General features: G+C 47.8%; 4 protein-coding genes across 4 annotated transcripts in view; 1 reads left to right on the forward strand and 3 right to left on the reverse strand.

Annotated features, from left to right (window-relative positions):
- ULK3 (unc-51 like kinase 3) overlaps positions 1-27,066 on the reverse strand; it is a 297,486-nt gene that overhangs the window by 230,975 nt on the left and 39,445 nt on the right. The gene's annotated exons all lie outside the window — the stretch shown is intronic.
- SCAMP2 (secretory carrier membrane protein 2) overlaps positions 1-27,066 on the reverse strand; it is a 427,899-nt gene that overhangs the window by 223,099 nt on the left and 177,734 nt on the right. The gene's annotated exons all lie outside the window — the stretch shown is intronic.
- Positions 1-27,066, reverse strand: part of LOC126960028 (cytochrome c oxidase subunit 5A, mitochondrial) — a 254,695-nt gene that overhangs the window by 141,467 nt on the left and 86,162 nt on the right. The window lies entirely within an intron of this gene.
- On the forward strand, positions 24,810-25,888 carry LOC126960023 (MARCKS-related protein). Its single transcript, XM_050799911.1, has one exon. The coding sequence runs from the start codon at positions 25,010-25,012 to the stop codon at positions 25,595-25,597; it is 588 nt and encodes a 195-aa protein (XP_050655868.1). The 5' UTR covers positions 24,810-25,009; the 3' UTR covers positions 25,598-25,888.

The raw sequence follows: 27,066 nt of genomic DNA on the forward strand, positions 1-27,066 counted from the left end.
TTCTCCTGGCTTCCTTCCTTCATGTATTGTGGTTTCTAGGGCAGGATGAAAATCCGTGATTAAGTGTCATGCAACTGCCTCTGAGCTAAGAGTCAACCCCAATAACTGACAGGTTGTTTACACTGAGAACTTCCTGGTGGAACCAAATATTCTACAATATTTAAGCCAGGTTTGGTACCCCCTGCGGCAAGGCAATGGGAATGGTCAGCCCAGAAGAACTACCGGTTGTCTCATAGCAAAAGAATGTGGGGAGTGGGTGGGAGTAAGGGCAAGAGGCAGATACATGAGCTTCAGGGCTTTTGGAGGACATGTGGCTAATCCAGGTAGAATCTGGGAGCAAGTCATTCCCTTGCTGCTATGGGCTCATCTCATGGTGGCTTTATCTGCTGAGATTACATGGTGACCCTTTGCCTGCTAGCCCGGACAGCAGGTCCTTAGGGACTGGAGGCCCAGCACTCCCTTTCAGGCCTCTGGATTCCTGGAAGAGGAAGGAGCGTTCAAAGGTGAGTTCAAAGGTGCCTTCCGTCTGTATAGGCAAAACGATGTTACCAGCAATAGCAATGCGCTTGGAAGCAGCCAACGTGGGTTGAACATGAACACATGGATGCTGAAGATCCTTTCTTTCTCTCTTTAATTTTTTTTTTTTTTTTTTTTGAGACAGAGTCTTGCTCTGTCGCCCAGGCTAGAGTGCAGTGGCGCGATCTCGGCTTATTGCTAACTCCACCTCCTGGGTTAATGCCATTCTCCTACCTCAGCCTCCCAAGTAGCTGGGACTACAGGCACCTACCACCACACCTGGCTAATTTTTTTTTTGTATTTTTAGTAGAGATGGAGTTTCACCGTGTTCCTGACCTCGTGATCCGCCCGCCTCGGCCTTCCAAAGTGCTGGGATTACAGGCATGAGCCACCATCCCTGGCCCTCTCTAAAATTAAAAAAAATTTTATTTTTATTTTTATTTTTATTTTTTTTTTGAGACGGAGTCTCGCTCTGACTCCCAGGCTGGAGTGCAGTGGCCGGATCTCAGCTCACTGCAAGCTCCGCCTCCCGGGTCCACGCCATTCTCCGGCCTCAGCCTCCCGAGTAGCTGGGACTATAGGCACCCGCCACCTCGCCCGGCTAGTATTTTTTGTATTTTTTAGTAGAGACGGGGTTTCACCGTGTTCACCAGGATGGTCTTGATCTCCTGACCTCGTGATCCACCCGTCTCGGCCTCCCAAAGTGCTGGGATTACAGGCTTGAGCCACTGTGCCCTGCCCCCAATTTTTTTTTTTTAACTAGGTCCTCACCAGACATAAATTTTTTTTTTTTTTTTTTTTTTTTTTGAGACGGAGTCTCGCTCTGCCACCCAAGCTGGAGTGCAGTGGCCGGATCTCAGCTCACTGCAAGCTCCGCCTCCCGGGTTCACGCCATTCTCCTGCCTCAGCCTCCCGAGTAGCTGGGACTACAGGCGCCCGCCACCGCGCCCGGCTAGTTTTTTTTTTTTGTATTTTTTAGTAGAGACGGGGTTTCACCGTGTTAGCCAGGATGGTCTCGATCTCCTGATCTCGTGATCCGCCCGTCTCGGCCTCCCAAAGTGCTGGGATTACAGGCTTGAGCCACCGCGCCCGGCCAAATTTTTTTAATTAAAAATTTTTTTTGGCGAGGCGCAGTGGCTCACACCTGTAATCCCAGTACTTTGGGAGGCTGAGGTGGGTGAATCACGAGGTCAGGAGTTCAAGACCCACCTGGCCAAGATGGTGAAACCCCATCTCTACTAAAAATACAAAAATTAGCTGGGCATGGTGGCGGGTGCCTGTAATCCCAGCTACTCAGGAGGCTGAGGCAGAGAACTGCTTGAACCCGGGAGGCAGAGGTTGCAGTGAGCCAAGATTGTGCCACTCCACTCCAGCATGGGCGACAGAGTGAGGCTCCATTTCAAAATAAATAAATAAGTAAACAAAATTTTTTTAAGAGACAGGGTCTTACTCTGTCATCCAGGTTGGAGTGCAGTGGTGCGATCATGGCTCACTGCAGCCTCGACCTCCCTGGGCTCAGGTGTTCCTTGCACCTCAGCTGCCAGAGGAGTAGCCAAGACTACAGGCAAGAGCCACCATGCCCAAGCAATCTTCCTGCCTCAGCCTCTCAAATTGTTGGGATTACAGGTGTAAGCCACTGCTCCTGGCCCTGAAGATTTCCTGCTCTCAGAAGAGACCATGGCCTGGCCCTGGCTTGGGAGCTGATATGTCACTTGGAACTTCTGGAAATTGCTCTCCTGGCAGGGGAGAAGTTGAGTTCTGGTGTGCCATGCTTGGGGGAAACTGGCATGATGGAGGGAAAAGAGAGAAGGCCATGGAAGGGAACTCAGGTTTATTTGGCTCTTGGCCTGTGCCAGACCCTACATTTAAGCCTCCTGAATATCCTTCAAGATGGGCATTGTTACCCCCATTTAGGAAATAAGAGGCCGGTCGGCCAGGCACGGTGCCTCACGCCTGTAATCCCAGCACTTTGGGAGGCTGAGGTGGGTGGATCATGAGGTCAGGAGATCGAACACGGTGAAACCCCGTCTCTACTAAAAATACAAAAAATTAGCTGGGCATGGTGGCGGGCGCCTGTAGTCCTAGCTACTGGGGAGGCTGAGGCAGGAGAACGGCATCAACCCAGGAGGTGGAGGTTGCAGTGAGTGGAGATCCTGCCACTGCACTCCAGCTTGGGCAACAGAGCCAGACTCCATCTCAAAACAAACAAAAAAAAGAAATATGAGTCCGGGCACGGTGACTCACGCCTGTAATTCCAGCACTTTGGGAGGCCAAGGTGGGTGGATCACGAGGTCAGGAGTTCGAGACCAGCCTGACCAACATGGTGAAACCCATCTCTACTAAAAATACAAAAATTAGCCAGATGTGGTGGCACGTGCCTGTAATCCCAGCTACTCAGGAGGCTGAGGCAGGGGAATCACTTGAACCCAGGAGGTGGAGGTTGCAGTGGGCTGAGATCGCGTCACTGCACTCCAGCCTGGATGACAGAGCAAGACTCAATCTCAAAAAAAAAAAAAAAAAAAAAAAAAAAAGAAGAACTTGTGCTAGGTGTGGTGGTGTGCATGGGCAATCCCGGCTACTCAGAGGCTGAGGCAGGAAAATCGCTTTAGCCCAGGAGTTTGAGGCTATAGTGTGCTATGATTGCGCCTGTGAATAGCCACTGACTGCAGCCTGGGCAACATAGGGAGACCCTATCTTTAAAAAATGATAATAGTATAAGAGGAACCTGAGGCCCAGAAAGAAGGATATAACTGAAATTGACCCAATAGTTTCATAGACAGTTTTTCCTAATAAACAGAAATTGACACATCTGGTCTTAGAGCCTGAAACTCACCAGATTCAGACAGTGAGATACCAGGCCCCTCAAAAAGTATCAAATAACTGAAACTCACAGATCATAGCATCCAGACAGGGAGACCCAGGCCCCTCATTACCATGATCGCTTCCTTACCCCTCCGGAGTTCCTGTTTTCCCTTACATTGTTACGTGTCTTCCCTGCTGTACAAACCCCTAATTTTAGCCAGGGAGATGGATTTGAGACTGAGCTCCCAGTTCCTTGGCCGCAGCACTCGATTAAAGCCTTCCTTGGCAATCCTCTGTGTCTCAGTCATTGGCTCTCTGTGTGACCCACAGCAGGACCTAGACCGAACCCCTGGTGTGTCAGTAACATAACCACAAACCAAACATGGCCTGTTGGAGGGGAAAGTAGAAATAGTGGTGCTGCTCATGCAGGCTGGACCTGAGCTGGGAATAGAAAGAAACACAGATAGGCTGACTATATTTTGTCTAAACTGGGCGCTTCTGAGAGTGAAAAGGGGCAATTAACATGCCAGGCCAGTAGACATCAACCGGACTGTTCCAGGCAAACCAGCATGTATGGTCACTACTCACAGAGCACCAGAGGGAAGCCATGCTCTGTGAAGCAATGGCCACGATTTACAATTTAATCCTCACAGCAACACTAAGGTGGATATTGTCCCCTGGCCATGATTTCTTCTGAGAGCAAGAATTTGACAAATGAGGATGCTGAGGTTCAAAGAGGTTACTTAACTTTCTTTCTTTTTTTGAGACACAGCCTTGCTCTGTTGCCCGGGCTGGAGTGCAGTGGTGCAATCTTGGCTCATTGTAGCCTCCACCTCATGGGTTCAAGTGATTCTCCTGCCTCAGCCTCCTGAATAGCTGAGACTACAGGTGGACACCACCACGCCCAGCTAATTTTTTGTATTTTTAGTAGAGACAGGGTTTCACCATGTTGGCCAGGCCGGTCTTGAACTCCTGACCTCAGGTGATCCACCTGCCTCGGCCTCCCAAAGTGCTGGGATTATAGGCGTGAGCCACCGCGCCTGACCAGTTACTTAACTTTCTGAAGGTCCCACGGCTAGGAAGTGAGGAAGTTCTGGCAGGCTCCAAGCCCTTGCTCTTTCTGTGAGTCATGTTGCCTCCAAGGCCCAGGGCCATTGGAGGAAGACCAGAGGAGGAGGTCAGCTGGAGAGAACGAAGCTTGGGTCTTGGAGGGTGACAGGCCAGTCACCAGACCATCCCTGAAGTCCCTGTATGGCCTCTCCCAGGGCTGGCTTGCAAGGGAAGGTGAGTGTGCAGTGGGGGTTTAGGGCAAGGTAGAGGCCCCCCCAGGCTTCCACAAGGATCGTCCTGGGCTTCCAGGGAGGCAAGACCAAGGTAGAGGTTTGCCTGGGAATTTTCTAGGAAAGAAGTCATGCCCTGAGTTGCCCCATTTTTATGACTGGAGAACAGGAACACTAGTACCTGGAGATATCCTGGAGCCAGGACTGTCCCCTCTGGTCTATAGATTCTGCCATGGCCCCGGCTCAGTCTCTTTGGAACTTGAGAGAATCACGGTGGTTTGGGATGCAGGAATACTCCAGATTAGCAGCAGAAGGTGTGCAAGCATATGCGTGCATGGAGAATTTGTAAGCCTCAGGGGTTAGTTCTTGCTCCGCTCACAAGCCAGCCTGACCCTCCAGGGTGGACCAGTGGCCATAGCATAGACAATGGAGGGCACACACCAAAGCTCAGATGGCCTTTGGACTCCCCTTGACTTATGACATCGCAGGCAGATGGGTAGGAAATAGGCCACCCCGTCATCCAGTCAGGTGGATCACAGCACCTGCTCGCACCCAGGCCTGGGCCAGTGGCAGGTCTGCAGGGCGAACAAGGGAAGGAAAGTCCTGGCTCTCAGGGGGAGGAGTCTGCCTGTGGTACTTCACACAAGCATAATGGCCTGAGGCCTCTGCAAGCCAAAGCTGTATGAGCAAGTGCTGATCATATGTCTTCACTCATTTATTAATTTGTTTAATTAGTAAAGTTATTTGAAGTAGTTTTAGGTTCACAGCAAAACTGAGTGGAAAGTACAGGGAGTTTCCATATCGCACTGTCCCCACACATCCACAACCTCTTTTCATTCATTCATTTTTCTTTCTTCCTTTTTTTGAGATGGGGTTTCACTCTGTCACCCAGGCTGGAGTGCAGTGGGTGTGGTTTTGACTCACTGCAACCTCCGCCTCCCAGGCTGAAGTGATCTTCCCACCCCAGACTCCCCAGTAGCTGGGACCACAGGCGTGTCCCACCATGCCCAGCTAATTTTTCTGTATTTTTGGTAGAGACAGGGTTTTGCCATGTTGCCGAGTCTGGTCTCGAACTCCTGAGTTCAGACGATCCACCTTGGCCTTCCAAAGTGCTGGGATTACAGGCATGAGCCACCATACTTGGCCTGTGAGAAAACATTTTAAGTGGTCAATTTTTAAGGCATGATAAATCTAAGTATTGGCAGTCAGCCTGAAAACGTAACAAACCACAGGGCTCATGCATCTAGAAGGTCACAATAAATGAACAGAATGTAGAGGAGGGGTGAACCCATAAAAGGGAAAAAAGTTTCATTATTGGGAAATCTAAACAAGTGGGGAAGGGGATGGGGTATAATCTTATAAGGGGGATAATAAAACGTTGGCAATGTCTGGAAAGATTGTAACCCCATAGTACTCGATCAATGAGGAACTGGGGGAGGGACTTTTGTGCTAGGAGGTAAATTACCTGCTGTGACTGTCCTAGGTGTGCCTGCCTGCAAGACACCCGATATTGCAAGACCACTATTAAAAGTCTCACTTTCACTGTTCTTCATGCCTCTAAGTCCATTCTTTGGGTTTGGACAGGTGAGCATGTTTCTCACAACCTGGGGGCCTGTCCGGGATCCCTGTGCCTGCGTGGAGTGGGACTCTGGCCAAGAGAGGAGACATGTCCTACGCAATTTAGGTGGCCTGCTCTGTCGGGCATCCCAGCTCCCCACGGAAGCCACAGACAAACCCAAGACTTACTCAGGAGACAGTTGAGATGACACAGGGAGAAAAGCAGGCACTGTGGCAACCAGGCAACCTTGTGCATGAGCCAAGGTGGAAAACTGGACTATAAGTACTGCCTTGGTGGTTGGGCATTTTCGGCAGTTGAGTGTGTGTGTGACTGACATGTATCTTAGATACAAAGTGAGTGCAGAGTCCCAATCTGTGGTTCTCTTCTCCCGAGAGGGAGATGGCTGGAAATTGATGAAGCTATTCTCGGGGTGTGCAAGAAACCTTCAGTAAGGGGGGTTGAGTACACAGGGAAACTCAGAGACTGACTGAAAATGGGAAACAGGAATTCTAGGCCTAGAGACTCCCTCTGACGTTCCCCCAGATAGTCCTTTGGGGAGAATGTGGCAGGTTTGGAGGAACAACCCTTGAACCAGGGACAAGGAAAAGCAAAAGATAATAAAGCATTGCTGTTTTACCTGGCCCAAAGACCCATTTGTAAACCTTCAGTCTTTTGGCCCAAGTTAGGCTCAGATGAGGATTGGGTGTGCCAAGCTTTAATTCTCTATGTGAATGATAAAACCCCATCCTCATAAGAAGAGATGTTATGCTGTCTGCTGGATCAAGGAATTCACCCCCATGTTCCCCTTCAAAGAAGAAGAAAAAGAGCTAGTAAAAAGCCCTCACCTAGGGAAAAGCCCTGGGACCCCCATCATGCGTGCCCGCTCCATATGTCTCACAAAATAGGGGACAGGAAGATCAAGGGGCAGCAAGAGGGTTAGAGGAAAAAAGACCTGGAGACCATGGGGGAGCTGAACCAACTGCTTCTTTAAATCCTTATCAAAATTTTAAAAAAGAATTAGAACAGTATAGGAGAGAGATTGAGAACTTCCCTATCCACACAGCAGGCATCTAGCATGTTCCCTTTTAGGGAAGTTCTTATGGAACAGGGAGAGATTGGCTTTGTAAATGCTCCTCTTACAAGTACTAATGTTAGGAATTTCAAGAAGGAAATGAAACCACTCCTAGGAGATCCCCTCGGTTTAGCAGACCAGCTGGACAAATTCACAGGACCCAGCTTTTACACCTGGGCTGAAATGATGTCTATCTTAAATATCCTGTTCATAGGAGAAGAAAGGGGAATGATTAGGAGAGTGGCCATGACTATATGGGAGAGGTAACACCCTCCCAGGCAAGAAGTCTTGACAGTCGAACAAAAAACTTCCAAATGTTGATCCCAAATGGGATAATAATGATCCCAGGGACCAGGCTCAAATGCAGAACCTCAGAGAACTAATAATTAAAGGGATCAAAGAGTCCACTCCTAGGACTCAAAATGTCTGAAAGGCACTCGAGATTCAACAAGAAAAAGAGAAAACTCCCTCTGCATTCCTGCAGAGGCCAGAGATCAGATGAAGAAAAAAAAAAACAACCTCCGGATTAAATACAGAGGACCCAGTAAGTCAAAGCCTTTTAAAAGTTAATTTTGTAACTAAGAGCTGGCCTTGTGGGCCAGGAAATGCAGCTGCAGGTGTGGGGGTGGCAGGAGCCACAGAGCGGGAGCAGACAGCTGAAATAAAGGTGGACAGTGTGAGAGAGAGCTAGTGTGAGTAAACCCTTGATAAAAGAACTAATGTCTATAGTACACAAAGGGAGTCATTGGGGACCCCAGGCTCTGTGTAATGCAATACTTAGTGAGGCAGCCTTGTTGGCTGGGGTGGATGCCAGGATTCTTGGTCTTGCAGCTGGGGAGATCAGGGTCCCACAGGTGGAGTGGGTTTGGAGCAGGAATTTGGTGGCCGGGGGCGGGAGCCGCTCTGCATTGAAAGGGGGATCCTAAGCAGGTTGCCAAGTTGCAATAAAAATGTTTAGAGTTTTCATAAATGGGCTAGCGAGGAGGGGGCTAGTGAAGAGGGGATGTATTATCCTCCTAGGGTCTGATGATTTAGTTGTGACCAGGTGTGCTATCTGTTTAGAGCAGAGTTTCTATCACCTTTACCCCATTTTGTCACTTACCTGGGAGGGAGAGTGTCTGTGTCTGTTCCAGGCATCTTCTTGCAGCTTCAGGCACCCACCCCCCAACCCCAGTCCGTTTTTAGCCTCCCTATCTTAGTGTGCCTAAAGGGAAAGGAATGTGCTTATTAAGGCCCACTGTTTTTACTGGGGCCCATTGTATGAGTGTGAAGTTTGGTGATTACCCAGGAGACTTCCCCCCAATCCCAACCCCCCCAACCCCCTTCCTTCTGTGCCTGAGCTGTTTATCTGTGATTTACAGGCTGAGCTTTTAGGCTGCCCTTTGTTAGAAGAGAAGTAATTTCTTTGAACCACATGAGGTTAGAAAGGGAGCTTTCTGAGCTGCTTTTTGTTAGAGGGAAAGTTTTCTGCCAGGGACTCACTTTACCCTGTCTACCTAAATTTCTTTCTGCCTCCTATAACATTAGGAATTATGGGTGTATAGGGACTTATACCCTCGCTAAACAAGTATGTGGAAATTGTGTAACTTGTCAAAGGATAAACCAAAAGGTAATTAGAAAACAAGCCATGGGAGGAAGACCTCCTGGACTAAGACCATTTCAAAGCATCCAAGTAGATTTTACAGAAATGCTCAAAGTAGGAAGATTAAAGTATTTACTGGTGATCGTAGATCACCTTTCCAGCTGGGTGGAAGCCTTTTCTCTCCCAACAGCCACTGCCAGGAATATGGTCAAAATAATATTAGAACAGATTGTACCTAGATTTGGTCTGGTGAAAAATATTGATTCAGACAATGAGAGCCACTTTACCTCAAGGGTGTTAAGGGGAATTATGGAAGGTTTACAAATTAGATGGCATTATCACACCCCTTGGCATCCCCCTTCCTCTATAAAGGTAGAAAGAGTGAATCAAACTCTCAAAAAGCATATCACCAAACTAATCTTAGAAACTAAAATGCTTTGGACCAAATGTCTCCCAGTAGCACTCCACAGGATTAGGACAGCTCCCAGAAAAGACTTGAGATTGTTCCCCTACACGTTATTATATGGGCTCCCGTATTTAGGCAGAGCTACAGATCTCCCTTCTATGAAAACCAAGGATCAATTCTTAAGAAATTATATACTGGCCATATCCTCCACCCTGTCATCCCTTAGGTTAAAAAGACTTCTAACTCAAACTCCGCCCTTAAGTTTGTGGTTCACCACTTCCAGCCTGGTGACTTGATGCTGATTAAGACTTGGAAAGAAGACAAGCTCCACCCAAGCTGGGACGGTCCCTATCAAGTGCTCCTGACCATGGAGATGGCCCTGCAAACAGCTGAATGGAGATGGACTCACTATACTAGAGTCAAGGGACTGGTAAAAGAGGCCCTGGAAGGGAGGGAAAAAGACCAGTGGAAAGTGCCCGAGTCTAACTTTAACTTTAAGGAACCCTTAAAGTTAACTCTAAGAAAAATTTAAAAAGAAAACATGGGCTGGCCCCATTTCTGGAAGTTAATATGACTGGGATGGGCTACTATGCAAAGAGCAGAAGGTCAAAATGGAAGCTGGCAGGGGACTTCTCTCTACCCAGTCAGGTTGGTGATTAATGTGACCAAGATGGTAGCACCCCAGACTATAAGATTTAATGCCTGCCAGGTTTTACCTTGTGGAAATTAAAAAAATCAGAGACGGATCTCACAGGCAGATAAGTATCTTTGCCCTAAACCAAATACAGGTTACAGTAGGGCATCACCCTGCCCAAACTGGGATAATATATGGTGGACTACCCAATTTCAGGGTTGGACAGTAAACATGGGGTGGGTAACTCCAAGCTGGAGACCCCTAAAGAATAAACTACATCTGTCCAAGGGCTTCCTGCCAAATAACTGCCAGAATTTTTTTTGAGACAAGTCTCCCTCTGTCGCCCAGGCTAGAGTGCAGTGGCCGATCCCAGCTCACACACACAGGAGGAGATCGAGACCATCCTGGCTAACACGGTAAAACCCCGTCTCTACTAAAAATACAAAAAATTAGCCGGGTGTGGTGGCAGGTGCCTGTAGTCCCAGCAACTCAGGAGGCTGAGGCAGGAGAATGGCGTGAACCCGGGAGGTGGAGCTTGCAGTGAGCTGAGATCAGTTGGATGCCACCAGTTGAATGGCCTGATAAAACAGGTTTGCGCTAAACATGATACTAGCAGAAAAAGGGGGTGTATATGTTATGCTGGGTGGGAAATGTACTTGCATTCCCAACACTACTACCCCAGATGGGACCATCATAAAAGCTTTATAAGGACTAACAACTCTAGCCAATGAACTGGCAAAAAATGCTGGAATTAATGACCCATTTACAGGTTGGCTAGAAGGTTGGTTTGAAAAATGGAAAGGCATGGTAACTTCAATCCTTCCATCTCTCTTAATTGTGCAGGAGTCTTAACAGCAGTGAGATATTGTATAATCCCTTGTGTGAGGGGACTAGCACAGAGATGAATTGAAACAGCTATTAATAAACAAATGCCCATGACTTACCAGCAGAGTAACCTGCTACTATTAGAAACCAAATTAAACTCACTCTCCTATGTAAGGAAGAAAAATAGTAAACAACTTCTAGAGCAATTCAAGGACCAAAAGGGTTTAAATGAAAATGAGACCAAAGGAAGTCAATAGAAAACAGGAGGGAATTTGTGAGAAAACATTTTACATGTTCCATTTTCAAGGCATGATAAATCTAAGTATTGGCAGCCAGCCTGCAAATGTAACAAGCTGCATGGGCCATGCACCTAGAAGGTCACAATAAGCGAACAGAACGTAGAGGAGGGGTCAGTCCATAAAAGGGAAGAAAGTTTCATTATTGGGAAATTGAAACTTAAGTGGGGAAGGGGACAGGGTATAACCTTATAAGGGGGATAATGAAACTTAGGTGACGTCCGGGAAGATTGTAACTCCATAGTACTCGACCAGTGAGGAACTGGGGGAGGCACTTGTATGCTAGGAGATAAATTACCTGCTGTGACTGTCCTGAGTGTGCCTGCCTACTAGACACCCGATCTTGCAAGAGCACTATTAAAAGTCTCACTTTTGCTGTTCTTCATGCTGCTAAGTCCATTCTTTGGGTTTGGATGGGTGAGAGTGTTTCTCACAGCCTCATTTGCTCATTTTACAAACTCAGTTCCAGACATTGTTCTAGACCAAGGCCAGCCCTGCCCTCAAGGCACTTCTAGTTCAGTGAAGTAGGCAGACAAGCAGATAGACCAGCTTGGGGGTGGGGGATACATCAACAGAGATAAGCCCAGGTCAGACCAGGGTGCTGAGCCCTGCAGGGCATCCTCCAGCCTGCAAGTGAGGCCTGGGGAATGCAGAGGGATGGCATAGGAAGTTTTGCCTGGGCTGAATTCTAAGGAAGGTGTAGGCGTTAGCAAAGAGGGTGATGAGGGCGGGAGTGGGGTGCAGGGTGTGCAAAGCCCTGGGGGCCAGATAGCACACCCAACCCAGACTCTCAGTCTGGCTTTAGGGTATCAATAGGTGGAGGCAGTGATAGCCTTAACTTACGGAGTCCAAAGCTGAGGGGTTCCGTTTGAGGAGGAAGGGTCCAGATGGGCCACAGCAGGCACAGTGGGGATCTGGGGAGCTTCCCAAAGGGGTGGGGTCTGTACTGGCCCTTGAAAGAGACTGGGGGGGCTGGGGCACTGGACGGTGCCATTTGTGGCTTTACATGTGTCCTGAAGATGCTCCAGGGGTTTTCACTGATGCCTCATGTGTCAGCCCCTTGAGAATGGGATCATTTTTCTGATGGGCCAAGGGCTGACAGCCCCTTCCCTTCTGCTCAGAAACGGCCTTGGCCGACAGTCTCACATGCCACAGAGAAGTAGCTGAGGTCCACCAGGGTGTGGGGTTTGGGCCTAGAGGGACTTCTCGGGTTATGTCACGTTTTCTTATTTATCCCTAGAGGTGGTTCCAGGAAAGAGGGACATGAGAAAAAGCAACCCTTTCCTAATAGAGTGAGCACGGGAGACCAGGGACTTGGAACCTCTCCTCAGCAAGTCTGCGGCAGACCGGACTCACTCGGCCTCCTGAGCCCCCCGGAAGGGGCGGTAGCCAGGCCTGGGGTAGATGGGGGCCAGGAACTGGGGGCCTGTGCAGCTGGGGCTTAGGCCTCTGCTTGCTCAGTCAGAACATGAAGACGGTAAAGGTGCCTTTTCCCTGCGGCTCTTACAGAGGGACAAAGATGATGGGGCTCTGAGGCCACCAGAGAGAATGAGGATGGCCTACCTCGAGAAGGGAGTATCCCAAGAGCAAGCTGCGCCTGAGAGGTGAGCCTGGTCACCACCCCGCTGCTCTGGATCTTCAGCAGAGCAAGCCCCGCCCTGCCCTGCTTGTTTGAGGTGGCCAGGACGCACACACACCCTGCCCACAAGCACCCTATAAAGGAGACTTCTGTCCTGAGCACTGTGTGCTGGGCCCTTGCACGTGCCACTGTATCACATCCGTCATCCCAGGAGGTGGGTACTATCACCATCTCCATTTTACCGGTGAGTAGACGGAGGTTCCGAGACACAAAGTCACTACAGGTGCACGCTGGTAAGCAGCTGTGCAGCAACGTGGGCCCAGGTCTGCCTGTCTCCAAAGCACACACTCTTGACGCTGCATTCTCTTGCTCAGGCTGGGGAGGATGGAGTGGTGTGGCAATCGAGGGCTTTGCATAACCAGATCAATAAGGATGCCTCATTTACAGGTCCACTCAGTCCATCTTTACTGTATGTACATGTGCTCTGTGCTAGGCACTGTGCCCAGTGCTGGGGACACTGTGGGGAACAGAATCCACATGGTCCCTGCCCTCGGGGCCTTTCTGAGATAGCTGCTCAAGGTAAGGAAGAGTAGACACCCTGATAAGCACCATGGAGGAAAAGTACGGGTTACTGAGAGAGGATAACCTCGGAGCCTAATTTAGGCAAGGGCAGGGGTTTTCAGGAAAGACTTCCTGGAGGAGGTGAGTGGAAGTAAGATGAGTGAGCAGGGGTTAGCCAGGGGAAGATGAACCAGAGCATTTCAGACCCAGGCTATTACACATACAAATGTGGCAAGGGGAAGAGCTGGCTGGGGCACGTAAAAGTTTTGTGAGTGGGGCAGAGTGCAGTGGGTGAAGGAGGGCAGATTGGGTAGGGGCCCAATGGGGCGGGGACTGGGTGGGGATCATGGAGAGGCTCTGGGAAGCCAAGGTGGTATGTGAAATGAGAACTCCCTCTTTTTCCCATCAGCTAAATGGGAACCACACACTGCATGTAGCCTCCTTAGCTAATAGCTTGGGCTGTATTAATAGTGGTATAGCATGCAGGTCAAAGGAGGTGATTTTTCCTCCTTCTGGCTCAGACTGCATCCGAAGGATTATGGTCCTTTTGGGGCCCCTGCTGCCCAACATCTGCAGGAGAAGAGCCAGCATGCTGAAGGCTTTGCAAAAGCCAGGCTGGATGAGCAGGGAAGAGCAGCCTCAGGGGACAGCAGTTTATCCTAGAACTCTGAGAAATGTCCTGGAGGCAAAGTTGAGCCCCAGAGAAGGAAAATGTCCTGGCACTTAGAGCTTATGGAAATGGAGGGAGTGACTGAGGGAGTGAGCCTCCTGCTCTGGGGATGTTTGAGGAGACACTGGAGGACCAGAGGTGTGAAGAGGGCCCCTGCTTAGCTTCATGGGTGGCCTAGAGTCAGTCCTTGCCATTGCTCGAGCATCTACTGTGTGCTCCCTCCTTTCCACCTTCAGGCTGGAGACTCACCACACATGTCCCCCAAACACAGGATTTTGGACCTCACAAATGGTGGGGCTGACCCAGGCTAGTCTGGGGCGGGCTCAGGTCTTTTTTCTGCTCAGACTGCTTTGGGGGAAACCAGGGATTAGGGACGGGTGGTGCTCAGGCCCATGGGCTGGCTGCTGCTGATCACCCTCTGAAGTTATTTCCCAGGGCCTGACTTTCAGAGTCCTGAGTGTGTTCTGGTGCCCTGGACCCTCCAGCTGTCAGTCACGCAGTCCTCACCTATTCGGAACCTAAGAGAAGTCAACACATCCCTCCTCCACTTCCCCTTAAACTGTGTGCATACTGGGACTTCCCAGTCGTCTCTGGGTGTTCCCCAAACAGAAGGCTGCCCTGGCTGTCATACCCCAGACCTCTCACTCTTGGCTGCCTCTGTCTCTGACGTTATGTTAGTCCCCAGGCCCTCACCTTCTTTCCTGATAATGGCTCCAACCCATGCCCACGGCTCTTTTCCACTGCCATCACTGGGCCTCCAGACCTGGCCTCCCTGGAGGTCCTGCCACCTACCTTCTGCTCCCCGCTTGGCCTGTCTACTCTCTGCTGAGTTCTGAGACCAGGGCCAGTTACAGTTAAAAAAAAAAATCGAAGAATAACACATATGGTAAAGTGCACACATCTTAAGGGTACACAGCATGATGGATTTTTTTTTTTTTTTTTTTTTTTTGACACAGGGTTTCTCTGTCACTCAGGCTGGAGTGTAGTGGGGCAATCACTGCTCGCTGCAACTCAGCCTCGACCTCCTGGGCTCAGGTGATCCTTCCACCTCAGCCTCCTGAGTAGCTAAGATACAGGAGTGTGCCACCATGCCCAGTTATTTTTTGTAGAGATGGGGTTTTGTCATGTTACCCAGGCTGGTCTCCAACTTCTGGGCTCAAGAGATCTGCCCACCTCAGCCTCCCAAAGTGCTGGGATTACAGGTGAAAGCCACCACACCTGGCTGGCCTGCATGATGGATTTTTAGAGGTGTACACACCTGTGAACCACCACCCAGATCAAGCTCAAGAACTTTTTCAGGTCCATTCTTTCCAAAAACCCCCATCCTCTAGGCTCCCACAGCTTTACTGTGGGATACTCGGCAAGTGTTGCCTTATATTCCAACTAGCTAGAGGGCCGGGACCCCTCCTGTTTGCTGTTTTTGCTTCGCCCTGCTGACCTAGCATGGTGCAATGCCCATAGGTAGTGCTCCTGAGGCCCATTAGATGGAAGGGTTTAGAGTTCTCCCAAAGTGTCCCAGAATCTGTGCTCAGTTGTCCCTCAGAAATGTGGGAGAGGCGACAGAGATGGAGGATGAGGTCACCAGAGTGCACAGGATCCCTGGGCACCCAGTGTGCTGGTTCTGCTTAGGTGACCTGCCACCCCAGGGATGACATGCACAGGCCTGGAGGCAGGCATTCTCAGCAGAGGTCTCAGGAGTGTGGAATTCCTTGTATGGATGCCCTGCCCAGAGGACACAGGCTGCAGCATAGCTCTGCCCAAACTCCCATCCCAGACCCAGAGACACCTGCCTTGAGTGCCCACCATGGCAGGCTCAGAGATCTGAAGGAATAGGGTCAGGCTGTGCTTAGGGGAGCCTTTGAAGTCAGGTGCCTGTTGCAGAATGCTCTGGGAGAGGTCAGAATGCATAGCTTCTCACCTGGAGGGCAAGACCTCCTTGGCTGACCTCCCCCTTCCCCTGGAACCTGTCCCTTCCCTCTCCTTGGTGCAGAGCCCAGCTAGGGAGGTAGTACCACCAAAGGAACAGAGTCTCAGCCTAGACTTGAGCAGCAACATGGGGATGGCAGGCGGCTGGAGGTGGGTGGGGAGGCAGGGCAGCATGGGTGTGTGGTGCATAAAGTACAACAGCTGTTTTGGAGAGGTAGGTCTCCAGGCTGCCGGAAGACTAGAAGATGCTTTCTTTGCTCTTAAGGCACAACCCTCCAGATCTTTGAGGAGGAGAGAAAGAGCCCTTTTCTGGGGTCCAGATCCCCGTTGTCACTGGGAGTCTTTCCCTTGGGTGGACTCTTGAGTCCTGGAAGCCATATTATTCCTGTCTCCTCTTTGACTGTAGTAAATAGGGATCTCACACGAGGCTTGGGGCTGCTAGGTAAATCTTTGTTTTTACATCACATCTGCTATTTCAGTGATGGATGCAGGCCTTGGATCCCAGACACCAACATATGTCCTCTGAACCACTTGCTTAAGGCAGCATGGTGGCAAAGTCTTATTATCAGAGATGGTCTGTCCCTCCATGATTGGTAGAGGCATGGCCTTGAGCATATGAGGCCAAAGAGGGAGGGAAAGAGAAGGAGGAGAAATGAACATCAATGATCAATGCAGGTGCTAAGTACCTTAGATCAACTGAAGTACCTCAGATCAACTTTTGAAAGGGGAAGGCTGACAAGTTAACATTTCTGGAGTGTCTGTTCTGTGACAAGTGCTTGCTTGCTCTTGTGTGATCCACAGGATGTCTTACTATCCTCATCTTACTGAGAAGGAAATTGATGCTCAGGGGAGTTATCCAATCAGAATAAAAAAGCAGGCAGATATGGTGCTGGATTCTGAGCCAGTTGGATTCTTGTATCCAACTCCAAGGCTGGCTCCTTCTCCTCTATAGAATATATTGGGGCCATGAGCATGCTTTCATGGTAAGATGTCCTGTCCCACACCAAGGGGCCCCTCTCCAGAGACTTTTTTTGAGATGGGGTCTGGCTATGTTGCCCAGGCTGGTCTTGAAATCCTGGCCTCAAGCGATCCTCCCACCTTAGCCTCCTGAGTAGCTGTGATTACAAGCATGAACCACCATGCTCAACTTCTCTAGAGATTTGAGGGAAGCTTCCAACATGTAAGAGAGAGGCCAAAACAGCAGAACAAATGGAACTTAGAGGAAACAAAGATGATGCAAAGAGCAGAAGAAAATGTTGAAGAAACTGCCATTGATCATTTCAGAGAGATTGGAAAACATACTGCATCCACAAAATAGGAACTGGATGCCATAGAAGGTGGAGCAATCAGAGAACAAGAATTTAAAATGTGAGAGAGTGGTAGAAAGGTAAAGTCAAGGAAACCTTTCAGAAAATTACACAGAAAGATTCAGAGATGAACAACAGGATATAAAAAATAAGAAAATTAGATCAATCTGAGATTCAACATCTGACTGATTGAACTTCCTGAAAAAGAGGACAGAGATAACAGGGGGTAAAGAGTTAGAAACACAGGCTGGGCGCGGTGGTTCACGCCTGTAATCCCAGCACTTTGGGAGGCCAAGGCAGTTGGATCACGAGGTCAGGAGATAGAGACCCTGTCTCTTCTAAAAATACAAAAAATTAGCTGGGCGTGGTGGTGGGCGCCTGCAGTCCCAGCTACTTGGGAGGCTGAGGCGGGAGAATGGCGTGAACCCGGGAGGTGGAGCTTGCAATGAGCTGAGATCATGCCATGGCACTCCAGCCTGGGCTACAGAGCAAGACTCCATCTCAAAATAAAATAAAATAAGAGTTAAAAACACAATAACATTTTCAGAAAAGACGAAAGTGCTTAATTGAGAGTCCATTGAGTGCCTGGCAAAATGAATGTATATAAAACAAAGCAAAATCTCTCAGCAAGGCTCATCATTGTGAAATCTTAGAACACTAGGATTCAAGAGAAGATCTTAGGGAGTGGACATCTGGAATGCTGACAGGAGGAGCTCTGCAGACAACACAACCATAACTAATGAAAAATAATTTTAAAAACAACTATTCATATTCTCTGGAATTTTTCTTAAGCCATATAGCAAATAAAGAAACATTTATTGGCCGGATGCAGTGGCTCACACCTGTAATCCCAGCATTTTGGGAGGCCAAGGTGGGAGGATCACTTGAGGCCAGGAATTTAAGACCAACCTGGGTAACAAAGTGAGATCCCATCTCAAAAAAAAAAAAAAAAAAAAAAAATTAGCCAGACAAGTGGCACACACCTGTGGTCCCAGCTACATGGGAGGCTGAGGCAGGAAGATTGCTTGAGCCCAGGAGGTCGAGGCTGGAGTAAGCCATGTTCGTGCCACTGCACTCCAGTCTGGGCAACAGAGCAAAGGGGCTTGAATTTAATTTGATCGGACTGTGGAGAAATTTATGCCCAAGTGATAAAAAACAATAGAGGAACCAGTCAGCAGTTAGTAGAGGCTAACAGTTGTGTGACACCCATCTACAGGTTAACAGAAAGCTCAAGAACAGACACAAAGAAAGCTATCTTAAAGCCATGGTCATTCCAGGGTGACAGTACACATACGCAAGGCTGTGGCTTCTTAGGCATGACGTCAGAAACTGCACACAGCAGGGAAATAAACTTCCCTAAAATAGTCCAGCCAGGCCACTAAATAAATAAGCAAATGACAAAAACAAGAAGTTGTGTGCATGGGGCAGAGGGGTCGTGGTTAGTATCCAGAGTTGCTGCAATTTATTATCTGAAACATTAATATATATATATATATATTTTGAGATAAAGTCTCACTCTGTTGCCCAGGCTGGGGTGCAGTGGCGAGATCTCGGCTCACTGCAGCCCCCACCTCCTGGATTCAAGCAATTCTCCTGCCTCAGCCTCCCAAGTAGCTGGAATTACAGGTAGTGCCACCACACCCAGCTAATTTTTGTATTTTTAGTAGAGATGGGTTTTCACCATGTTGGCCAGTCTGGTCTTGAATTCCTGACCTCAGGTGATCTGCCCACTTCAGCCTTCCAAAGTGCTGGGATTACAGGCGCAAGCCACCATGCCTGGCCAATGTTAATATATTTTATACTATAAATATGTATTATTTTAACATAATATATAACTATGTATATACTCTATATATTATAAAATACAGTTTTTAACAAAAAATTATGGGACATGCATAGAAAGAGTAACATGTGACCCATACACAAGAAAAAAGCAGGCAACAGAGCTGTCTTTGAGAGGGTCCAAATGTCAGACTTAGCAGGCAAAGACTTCCAAGCAGCCATTAAACAACTAAAGGAAACCACACTTAAAGAAGTAAAGGAGGCCAGGTGTGGTGACTCATGCCTGTAATCCCAGCACTGTGGGAGGCCGAGGCAGGTGGATCACAAGGTCAAGAGATCGAGACCATCCTGGCCAACATGGTGAAACCCTGCCTCTACTAAAAATACAAAAGTTAGCTGGGCATGGTGGTGTGTGCCTGTAGTCCCAGCTATTTGGGAGGCTGAGACAGGAGAATCACTTGAATCCAGGAGGCAGAGGCTGCAGTGAGCCGAGATCACACCACTGCACTACAGCCTGGTGACAGAGCAAGACTCTGTCTCAAAAAAAAAAAAAAAAATGAAGTAAAGGAAGGAGGGGCATGGTGGCTCACGCCTGTAATCCCAACACTTTGGGAGGCTGAGCTGAGAGGATTGCCTGAGGCCAGGAGTCAAGACCGGCCTGGGCAACACAGAGCGGCTCATCCCTACAAAAAATTTTAAACTTACCCAGATGTGGTGGCACATGCCTGTAGTCTCAGCTACTTGGGAGTCTGAGGCAAGAGGATTGCTTGAGCCCAGGATTCTGAAGCTGCTATTAGCCATGATTTCACCACTGCACTCCAGCCTGGGTGACAGAGTGAGATACTGTCTGGAAAAAAAAAAAAAAAAAAAAAAAAAAAAAGAAAAAAAAGCTAGGCACAGTGGCTCACTCCTGTAATCCTGGCACTTTGGTAGACTGAGGTGGGCAGAGTGCATGAGGCCAGGAGTTTAAGACCAGCCTGCCTAACATGGTAAAACCCTATCTCTACTAAAAATATAAAAATTATGGGTGCATACAGTGGCTCATGCCTGTAATCCCAGCACTTTGGGATACCAAGGCAGGCAGATCATTTAAGGTCAGGAGTTCAAGACCAGCTGGCCAACATGGTGAAATCCCATTTCTACCAAAATTAAAAAAAAAAAATAGCCAAGCATGGTGGCACATGCCTGTAATCTCAGCTACTTGAGAGACTGAGGCACAAGAATTGCTTGAACCTGGGAGGTGGAGGTTGCAGTGAGCTGAGATCATGCCACTGCACTCTAACCTGAGTGACAGAGTGAGACTCTGTCTAAAAAAAAAGACAATACAAAATAAAGAAGTAAAGTATAATGACCATGTCTCATCAAATAGAAAATATCAACAGAGAAATAGAAATTATACAAGAAAAAACAAAATGGAAATTCCAAACTTGAAAATTATAGTAACTGAAATGAAAAATCCAGTAGAGGAGTTCAGTAATCAATTTGAACTGGCAGAAGCAAGAATCAGTGAACTTAAAGATAGATTGATAGAGAATATGCAACCTGAAGAACAAAGAGAAAAAGGAACGAAGAAAAATGAGCAAAGCCTTAAGAAATGTGGGATATCATTAGGTACACCAAAATATATATAATAAGAGTACCAGAAAGAGGAGAAAAAGAAAGGAAGACAACAAATATTTGAAGATGTAATGGCTGAAAATTTCTTAAAAATGATGAAAACCACTCAGCTACACATCTAAGAATCTTAAGGAACTCCAAGTAGTAGAGATCCACACTCAGATACACTCTATTAAAACTCTGGAAAGCTAAGGACAAACAGAATATATTGAAAACAAGAGAAAAATGATTTGTCATGTCCAAGGGAATCCCAATAACAATAATAGCCACCTTCTCATCAGAAAAAAATGGAGGGAAGAAGGCAGTGGGATTATACATTCAAACTGCTGAAAATAACCTGTCAGCCAACAATCTTTTCCAGCAAAACTAGTATTATGGGATCTTTGGGGTTTCGATTTTTTGGCCAGAAACCTGTGGCTGGTGGTGCCTTTGCTCAAGCTCTTGTCCTGTGTCCAGGAAGAATGAGAAATGCAGACAAGTGAAGGGTGAACAAGTCAAAGAGGAGCTTTATTAAGTGTTAGAACAGCTCAGAGGAGGCCCGCAGTGGGTAGCTCCTCTCTGTAGGCAGGTTGTCCTGTTGAGTGTTCAGCTCTCAGCAGAGAGGAGGCCCTGGAGAGGGTAGCTCATCTCTGCAGCTGGTCATCCCATTGTCTCTTCAGCTCTGGCTGAGCCCAGGGCTTTTATGGGCCTCAGAGGGGAGGAAGTGTGCAATGACTGGTCCATGGGCAGCCATGGTGGCCTGGAAAAGGCACCAGTTCTTACTCCGACTGTGGGACTGGCAGCCTGGCCCACAGCCTTCAGGCCTTCCCTGACCTGAAAGTGGGGCCTCACCGGGGACCTGTTTTCCTCTGCCCAGGAATTGATCCACCTCATGCTGCTATTCATGGTGTCAGGGCTTGGCCCCAACATTGTTCCAAGATTGGAGTGGGTGCCAACAGCAGGGAGAAGCCAGGCAGTGGGAGTAGGCATTTCTGAGCCTGAAAAGCAAGGGGTGCCTTTCTGTTCCCCTAAGAATGCAGGGACGTCTGAGTCTTCAGCCTGGTTTGGATGGCTGCAGCCACGCCCAGGAAGGCAGGGCTCCCGCACGGCCTGCTCTGTGGAGCAAGAGGTGAGGACCATGCCTCCCTGCTGCAGCTGGTGTTTTGGCAGTGGCCACTCTAGATGGATCGCTGTTGCCATTACTAGATTCCAAAAAGAAAAATGAAATATAGACATTTCCAGATAAACAAAAATAAGCATAATTGGTTGCTACCAGACCTGCCTTACAAGATACAATAAAGAAAGTTCTTCAGAATTTAAGTAAATGACCCCAACAGCACTCAAAAACCATATGGAAAAACAGAGTGCTGATAAAAGTAATTATGTAGGTATAAAAGACAGTATAAATACACATTTCTTCTTCTTTCTGTTAACTGATTGTAAAAAGCAATTGTATAAAACAATGTCTATTATTATTGGGTTTATAGCATATAGAAATGTAATATAGTCAATAACAACAGCACATAGTAGGTGTTCAAAAGCTGGGAGCTGCTGTGTTGTTGTTGTCATTATTGACTGGCCTGTTTAGGGGCACAAAAGTGGATTATAGGAACTCCAGAAAGGGATGCTTGATTTCAATACTCGGAAAAATTTTAAAGGAATATTAAAATGCATATAGAAGCATTTTGAAAATATTGACTATTTACTCCTGTATCCAGAAATATGCAGACTAATTGAATAGAGAAATCCCTTCCTAAAAATGCTGAATAAAACATCAAATATGTCTTATGTGAAAGCACAGATGAACGGGTGTTAAACAGGGAACCAGTCAGAAGCCAGAATAACAAGAGCATGACCCTATCAGGGTGAGCCTGCACCGGGGCCTGTGCTTCCTGAGGCCCTGGGTTGTAAATGGCCAGCATGCCAGGCACCTCCTGGGCACCACTTCAGTCTGCTTGGCCCCAGTTCTGATTCTGGCCACTGCTGACGTGATGAGTGTTCTATAGGCCTCATGCAGGTACCACCTCACTTTGGGCACATGGGGCCCACCCCTCCCTTCCTGTCTGAGTCTCACTGACCCCACAGGGCAGATGCTCTTGGGAATCCCCTGGACCCTTATGCATGTGTGGACCCCAGGTTCAGGGGAGTTCATGTCTGTGAGGCCACTCTCGACCAATGAGTGACACAAGCAAATACTCAATGTGTCTTTTTTGTTTCTCCCATTTCATAAGACTCCTTGGAAGATCCTATGGAATCAAGAATTCCTATGGAATCAAGCACCTATCAGAGGTCCCAGGTCCCCTTGATAACCTGACCTTGTCCCAGGCTTCCCTCTTTCTTTGTTTCTCTCTCCAGCCCTTACTCCTGCTCCCTGGGATTACGTCCCAAATTAATTCCACAAAAACCTTTGTCTGAGGCTCTGCTTTTAGGGGACCCAAAACTAATCGGGAAAGAGGAGGAAAGGCCTGAAGTCTGGTCCTGGGAGGTAGGACCCTTCCACTCCTCCAAATTTGGGACTTCTCAGAAGTCAATACCCTAGGGGAGATACAGGGAAAACAACTCACCTACAGAAGACTTTGCTGTATCCACTTAGCTGTGGCCGGAGACGCAACACAGGGTAAAAAGGAAGTCCAAAAGCCAACATTCATGCAGAGAAAAGCCCAAAATTATATTCCCCGTATGACCAGAAAAACCCTAAGCCAAAAAAATGTTTAAAGTGGATCTGAGTTGGAAGTACTTTTAGGCGCCTGGCAAAAGCAAACAAAAAGCCTTTTTGGAAGAATATATTTTAAACACAGATTCAAAGACTTCCCACAAAGAATTACAAGAAACATGACCTCATAATTAACAATTAATAAGTTCATGTGGAAACAAACCACAAGGAGTATGAGTCAGCAGAAACAATAAATAAATAGCAGGGTGAGACCCACAAATACTGCATAAGATAGAATAATGAGACACAGAATAGAAACTAAGTATTTTAATGTATTTAACGAAGTGAAAAAAGGTACTGAAAATATAATGAGAAACTAATAATATTAATTAGGCATATTTATTTATTTATTTATTTTTATTAATTTTTTTAAGATGGAGTCTTGCTCTGTCACCCAGACTGGAGTGCAGTGGCACAATCTCGGCTCACTGCAAGCTCTGCCTCCTGGGTTCAGGCCATTCTCCTGCCTCGGCCTCCGGAGTAGCTGGGACTACAGGTGCACACCACCACGCCCGGCTAATTTTTTGTATTTTTAGTAGAGACGGGGTTTCACCGTGTTAGCCAGGATGGTCTCGATCACCTTACCTCGTGATCTGCCCGCCTTGGCCTCCCAAAGTGCTGGGATTACAGGCGTGAGCCACCGCGCCCAGCCTAATTAGGCTTATTTAAAGATGAACCAGATAAAACTTCTACAAATGAAACTGCAATAATTAAAATAAAAAAGACTCAAAAGACAAGTGAAAAAGCTGAATAGACCAAGGTGAAGACAGAATAGTAAACTGAAAAGTAGAGCTTAAGAAATTACCAAGAATTCAACAAAGAAAGGTAATAAAGTGAAATGTGAAAAAGAAGTTAAGAGACATGGGAGAAATTCAGCATTTATTCATGATAAAACCTCTCAGCAAACTAAGAATTAAAAGGCACTTCCTCAACTCAGTGAAAGACATCCACAAAAATCCTATACCTACTGTCGTATTTTATAGTGAAAGACTGAAGTCGGCTGGGCGCGGTGGCTCATGCCTGTAATCCCAGCACTTTGGGAGGCCGAGGCGGGTGGATCACCTGAGGTGAGGAGTTTGAGACCAGCCTGGCCAACGTGGTGAAACCCTGTCTCTATTAAAAATACAAAATTAGCCGGGTGTGGTGGCGCATGCCTGTAATCCCAGCTACTCGGGAGCCTGAAGCGGAGGTTGCAGTGAGCAGAGGCCTCACCATTGCACTCCAGCACGGGTAACAAGAGTGAAACTCTGTCTCAAAAAACAACAGCAATAACAACAAAAAACAATACTGAAGTCTTTTACTCTAAGGAACAAGCAAGGATGTTCACCCTTACCACTCCCATTCTGCATTCTACTGGAGGTCCGAACCAGGGCTAGAAGTCAATAAAGATATAATCAAATAAATAAAAGTCTTACAGATTGGAAAGGAAGAAATAAACCTGTCTCTGTTAGTAGAATACATAATTGTTTATGTAGAAAATCACAAAGAATCTACAAAAAAGCAACTACAACTAATAAGTAAATTTATCAAGGTTACAAGATACGAGATCGACAGAGAAGAATCATTACGTTTCTATATATTAGGAATGCCCAATTAAAATGGGAATTTTTTTAAAATGCCATTTTAATTAGCATAAAAAACATGGAATACTTGGCATAAATCTAACAAAACATGCAAGATTGACATGTTGAAAACAAGACATTGGGCATTCTGGCGCGGAGCGGAGCGGCGGCGGGTGCGGCTAGCGGGTCGGCCGCGGAGCGGAGGTGCAGCTCGGCTTCCCCCGGCACCCCTCCCCCTCGGGCGCCAGCCCCACCCCTCCGCCGGCCGGGCCAACCCCGCCGTACTATCCCCTGCGGCGCGAGCCCGGGGCGGCTCCGAGCGCCCCCCAGCAGACCCCCATCATGGGCAGCCAGAGCTCCAAGGCTCCCCGGGGCGACGTGACCGCCGAGGAGGCAGCAGGCGCTTCCCCCGCGAAGGCCAACGGCCAGGAGAATGGCCACGTGAAAAGCAATGGAGACTTATCCCCCAAGGGTGAAGGGGAGTCGCCCCCCGTGAACGGAACAGATGAGGCAGCCGGGGCCACTGGCGATGCCATCGAGCCAGCACCCCCTAGCCAGGGTGCTGAGGCCAAGGGGGAGGTCCCCCCCAAGGAGACCCCCAAGAAGAAGAAGAAATTCTCTTTCAAGAAGCCTTTCAAATTGAGCGGCCTGTCCTTCAAGAGAAATCGGAAGGAGGGTGGGGGTGATTCTTCTGCCTCCTCACCCACAGAGGAAGAGCAGGAGCAGGGGGAGATCGGTGCCTGCAGCGACGAGGGCACTGCCCAGGAAGGGAAGGCCGCAGCCACCCCTGAGAGCCAGGAACCCCAGGCCAAGGGTGCAGAGGCTAGTGCGGCCTCAGAAGAAGAGGCAGGGCCCCAGGCTACAGAGCCATCCACTCCCTCGGGGCCGGAGAGTGGCCCTACACCAGCCAGCGCTGAGCAGAATGAGTAGCTAGGTGGGGGCAGGTGGGTGATCTCTAAGCTGCAAAAACTGTGCTGTCCTTGTGAGGTCACTGCCTGGACCTGGTGCCCTGGCTGCCTTCCTGTGCCCAGAAAGGAAGGGGCTATTGCCTCCTCCCAGCCACGTTCCCTTTCCTCCTCTCCCTCCTGTGGATTCTCCCATCAGCCATCTGGTTCTAAGGCCAGTTGAAGATGGTCCCTTACAGCTTCCCAAGTTAGGTTAGTGATGTGAAATGCTCCTGTCCCTAGCCCTACCTCCTTCCCTGTCCCCACCCCTGCATAAGGCAGTTGTTGGTTTTCTTCCCCAATTCTTTTCCAAGTAGGTTTTGTTTATCCTACTGCCCAAATCCCTGAGCCAGAAGTGGGGTGCTTATACTCCCAAACCTTGAGTGTCCAGCCTTCCCCCTGTTGTTTTTACTCTCTTGTGCTGTGCCTAGTGGCACCTGGGCTGGGGAGGACACTGCCCCGTCTAGGTTTTTATAAATGTCTTACTCAAGTTCAAACCTCCAGCTTGTGAATCAACTGTGTCTCTTTTTTGACTTGGTAAGCAAGTATTAGGCTTTGGGGTGGGGGGAGGTCTGTAATGTGAAACAACTTCTTGTTGTCTTTTTTTCTCCCATTGTTGTAAATAACTTTTAATGGCCAAACCCCAGATTTGTACTTTTTTTTTTTTTCTAACTGCTAAAACCATTCTCTTCCACCTGGTTTTACTGTAACATTTGGAAAAGGAATAAATGTCATCCCTTTAAAAAAAGAAAACAAGACATTGATAAGAGACACTAAAGAAGACCTAAATAGAGGCAATGAGTTGGAAAAAATATATATATTTTTTCTTTTTTGCTTTTTTACACTATCCACCTGGAGACAGAAAAATCTATATTTTAGAGTCCCAATTCTCGCCAACTTGATCAGCAGATTTAACGTAATCCCAATCAACAGCCCAGCAGGATTTTCATAAAAATCAGTATGTTGATTCTAAAATATTTATGGTAATACAAAGAAACTTGAATATCCAAAACAAATTTTGAGAAAAAGAACAAATTAGGAAGACTCACACTGCTAGGTTGTAAGACTTATTATAGAGTTACAGTATTTAAGTCAGTGTAGTATTGACAAAAGGATAGATACGTACACTCCATCAATTGAACAGAATTGAGAGTCCAGAATTAGAGGCACATATATACGGTCAACTGACAATTGATAGTTGACAACGGTGCTAAGTCAATTCAAAGGAAAAATAATAGTCTTTTTGACAAATTAGGATGGAACAACCGGTTACTATATTTATTTATTTTTTGAGACAGTCTCACTCTGTCACCCAGGCTGGAGTGCAGTGGCGCAATCTCAGCTCATTGCAACCTTTGCCTCCCAAGGTCAAGTGATTCTCCTGCCTCAGCTTCCCAAGTTGCTGGGATTACAGGCGCTTGCCACCACGCCCAGCTAATTTTTGTATTTTTAGCA

Source organism: Macaca thibetana, chromosome 7 (assembly GCF_024542745.1).
Source record: "Macaca thibetana thibetana isolate TM-01 chromosome 7, ASM2454274v1, whole genome shotgun sequence".
Taxonomy (NCBI): Eukaryota; Metazoa; Chordata; class Mammalia; order Primates; family Cercopithecidae; genus Macaca; species Macaca thibetana.

Excerpts from the sequence above, each read along its gene's own strand:
- LOC126960023 (XM_050799911.1), top strand. The coding sequence starts at position 25,010 with ATGGGCAGCCAGAGCTCCAAGGCTCCCCGGGGCGACGTGACCGCCGAG.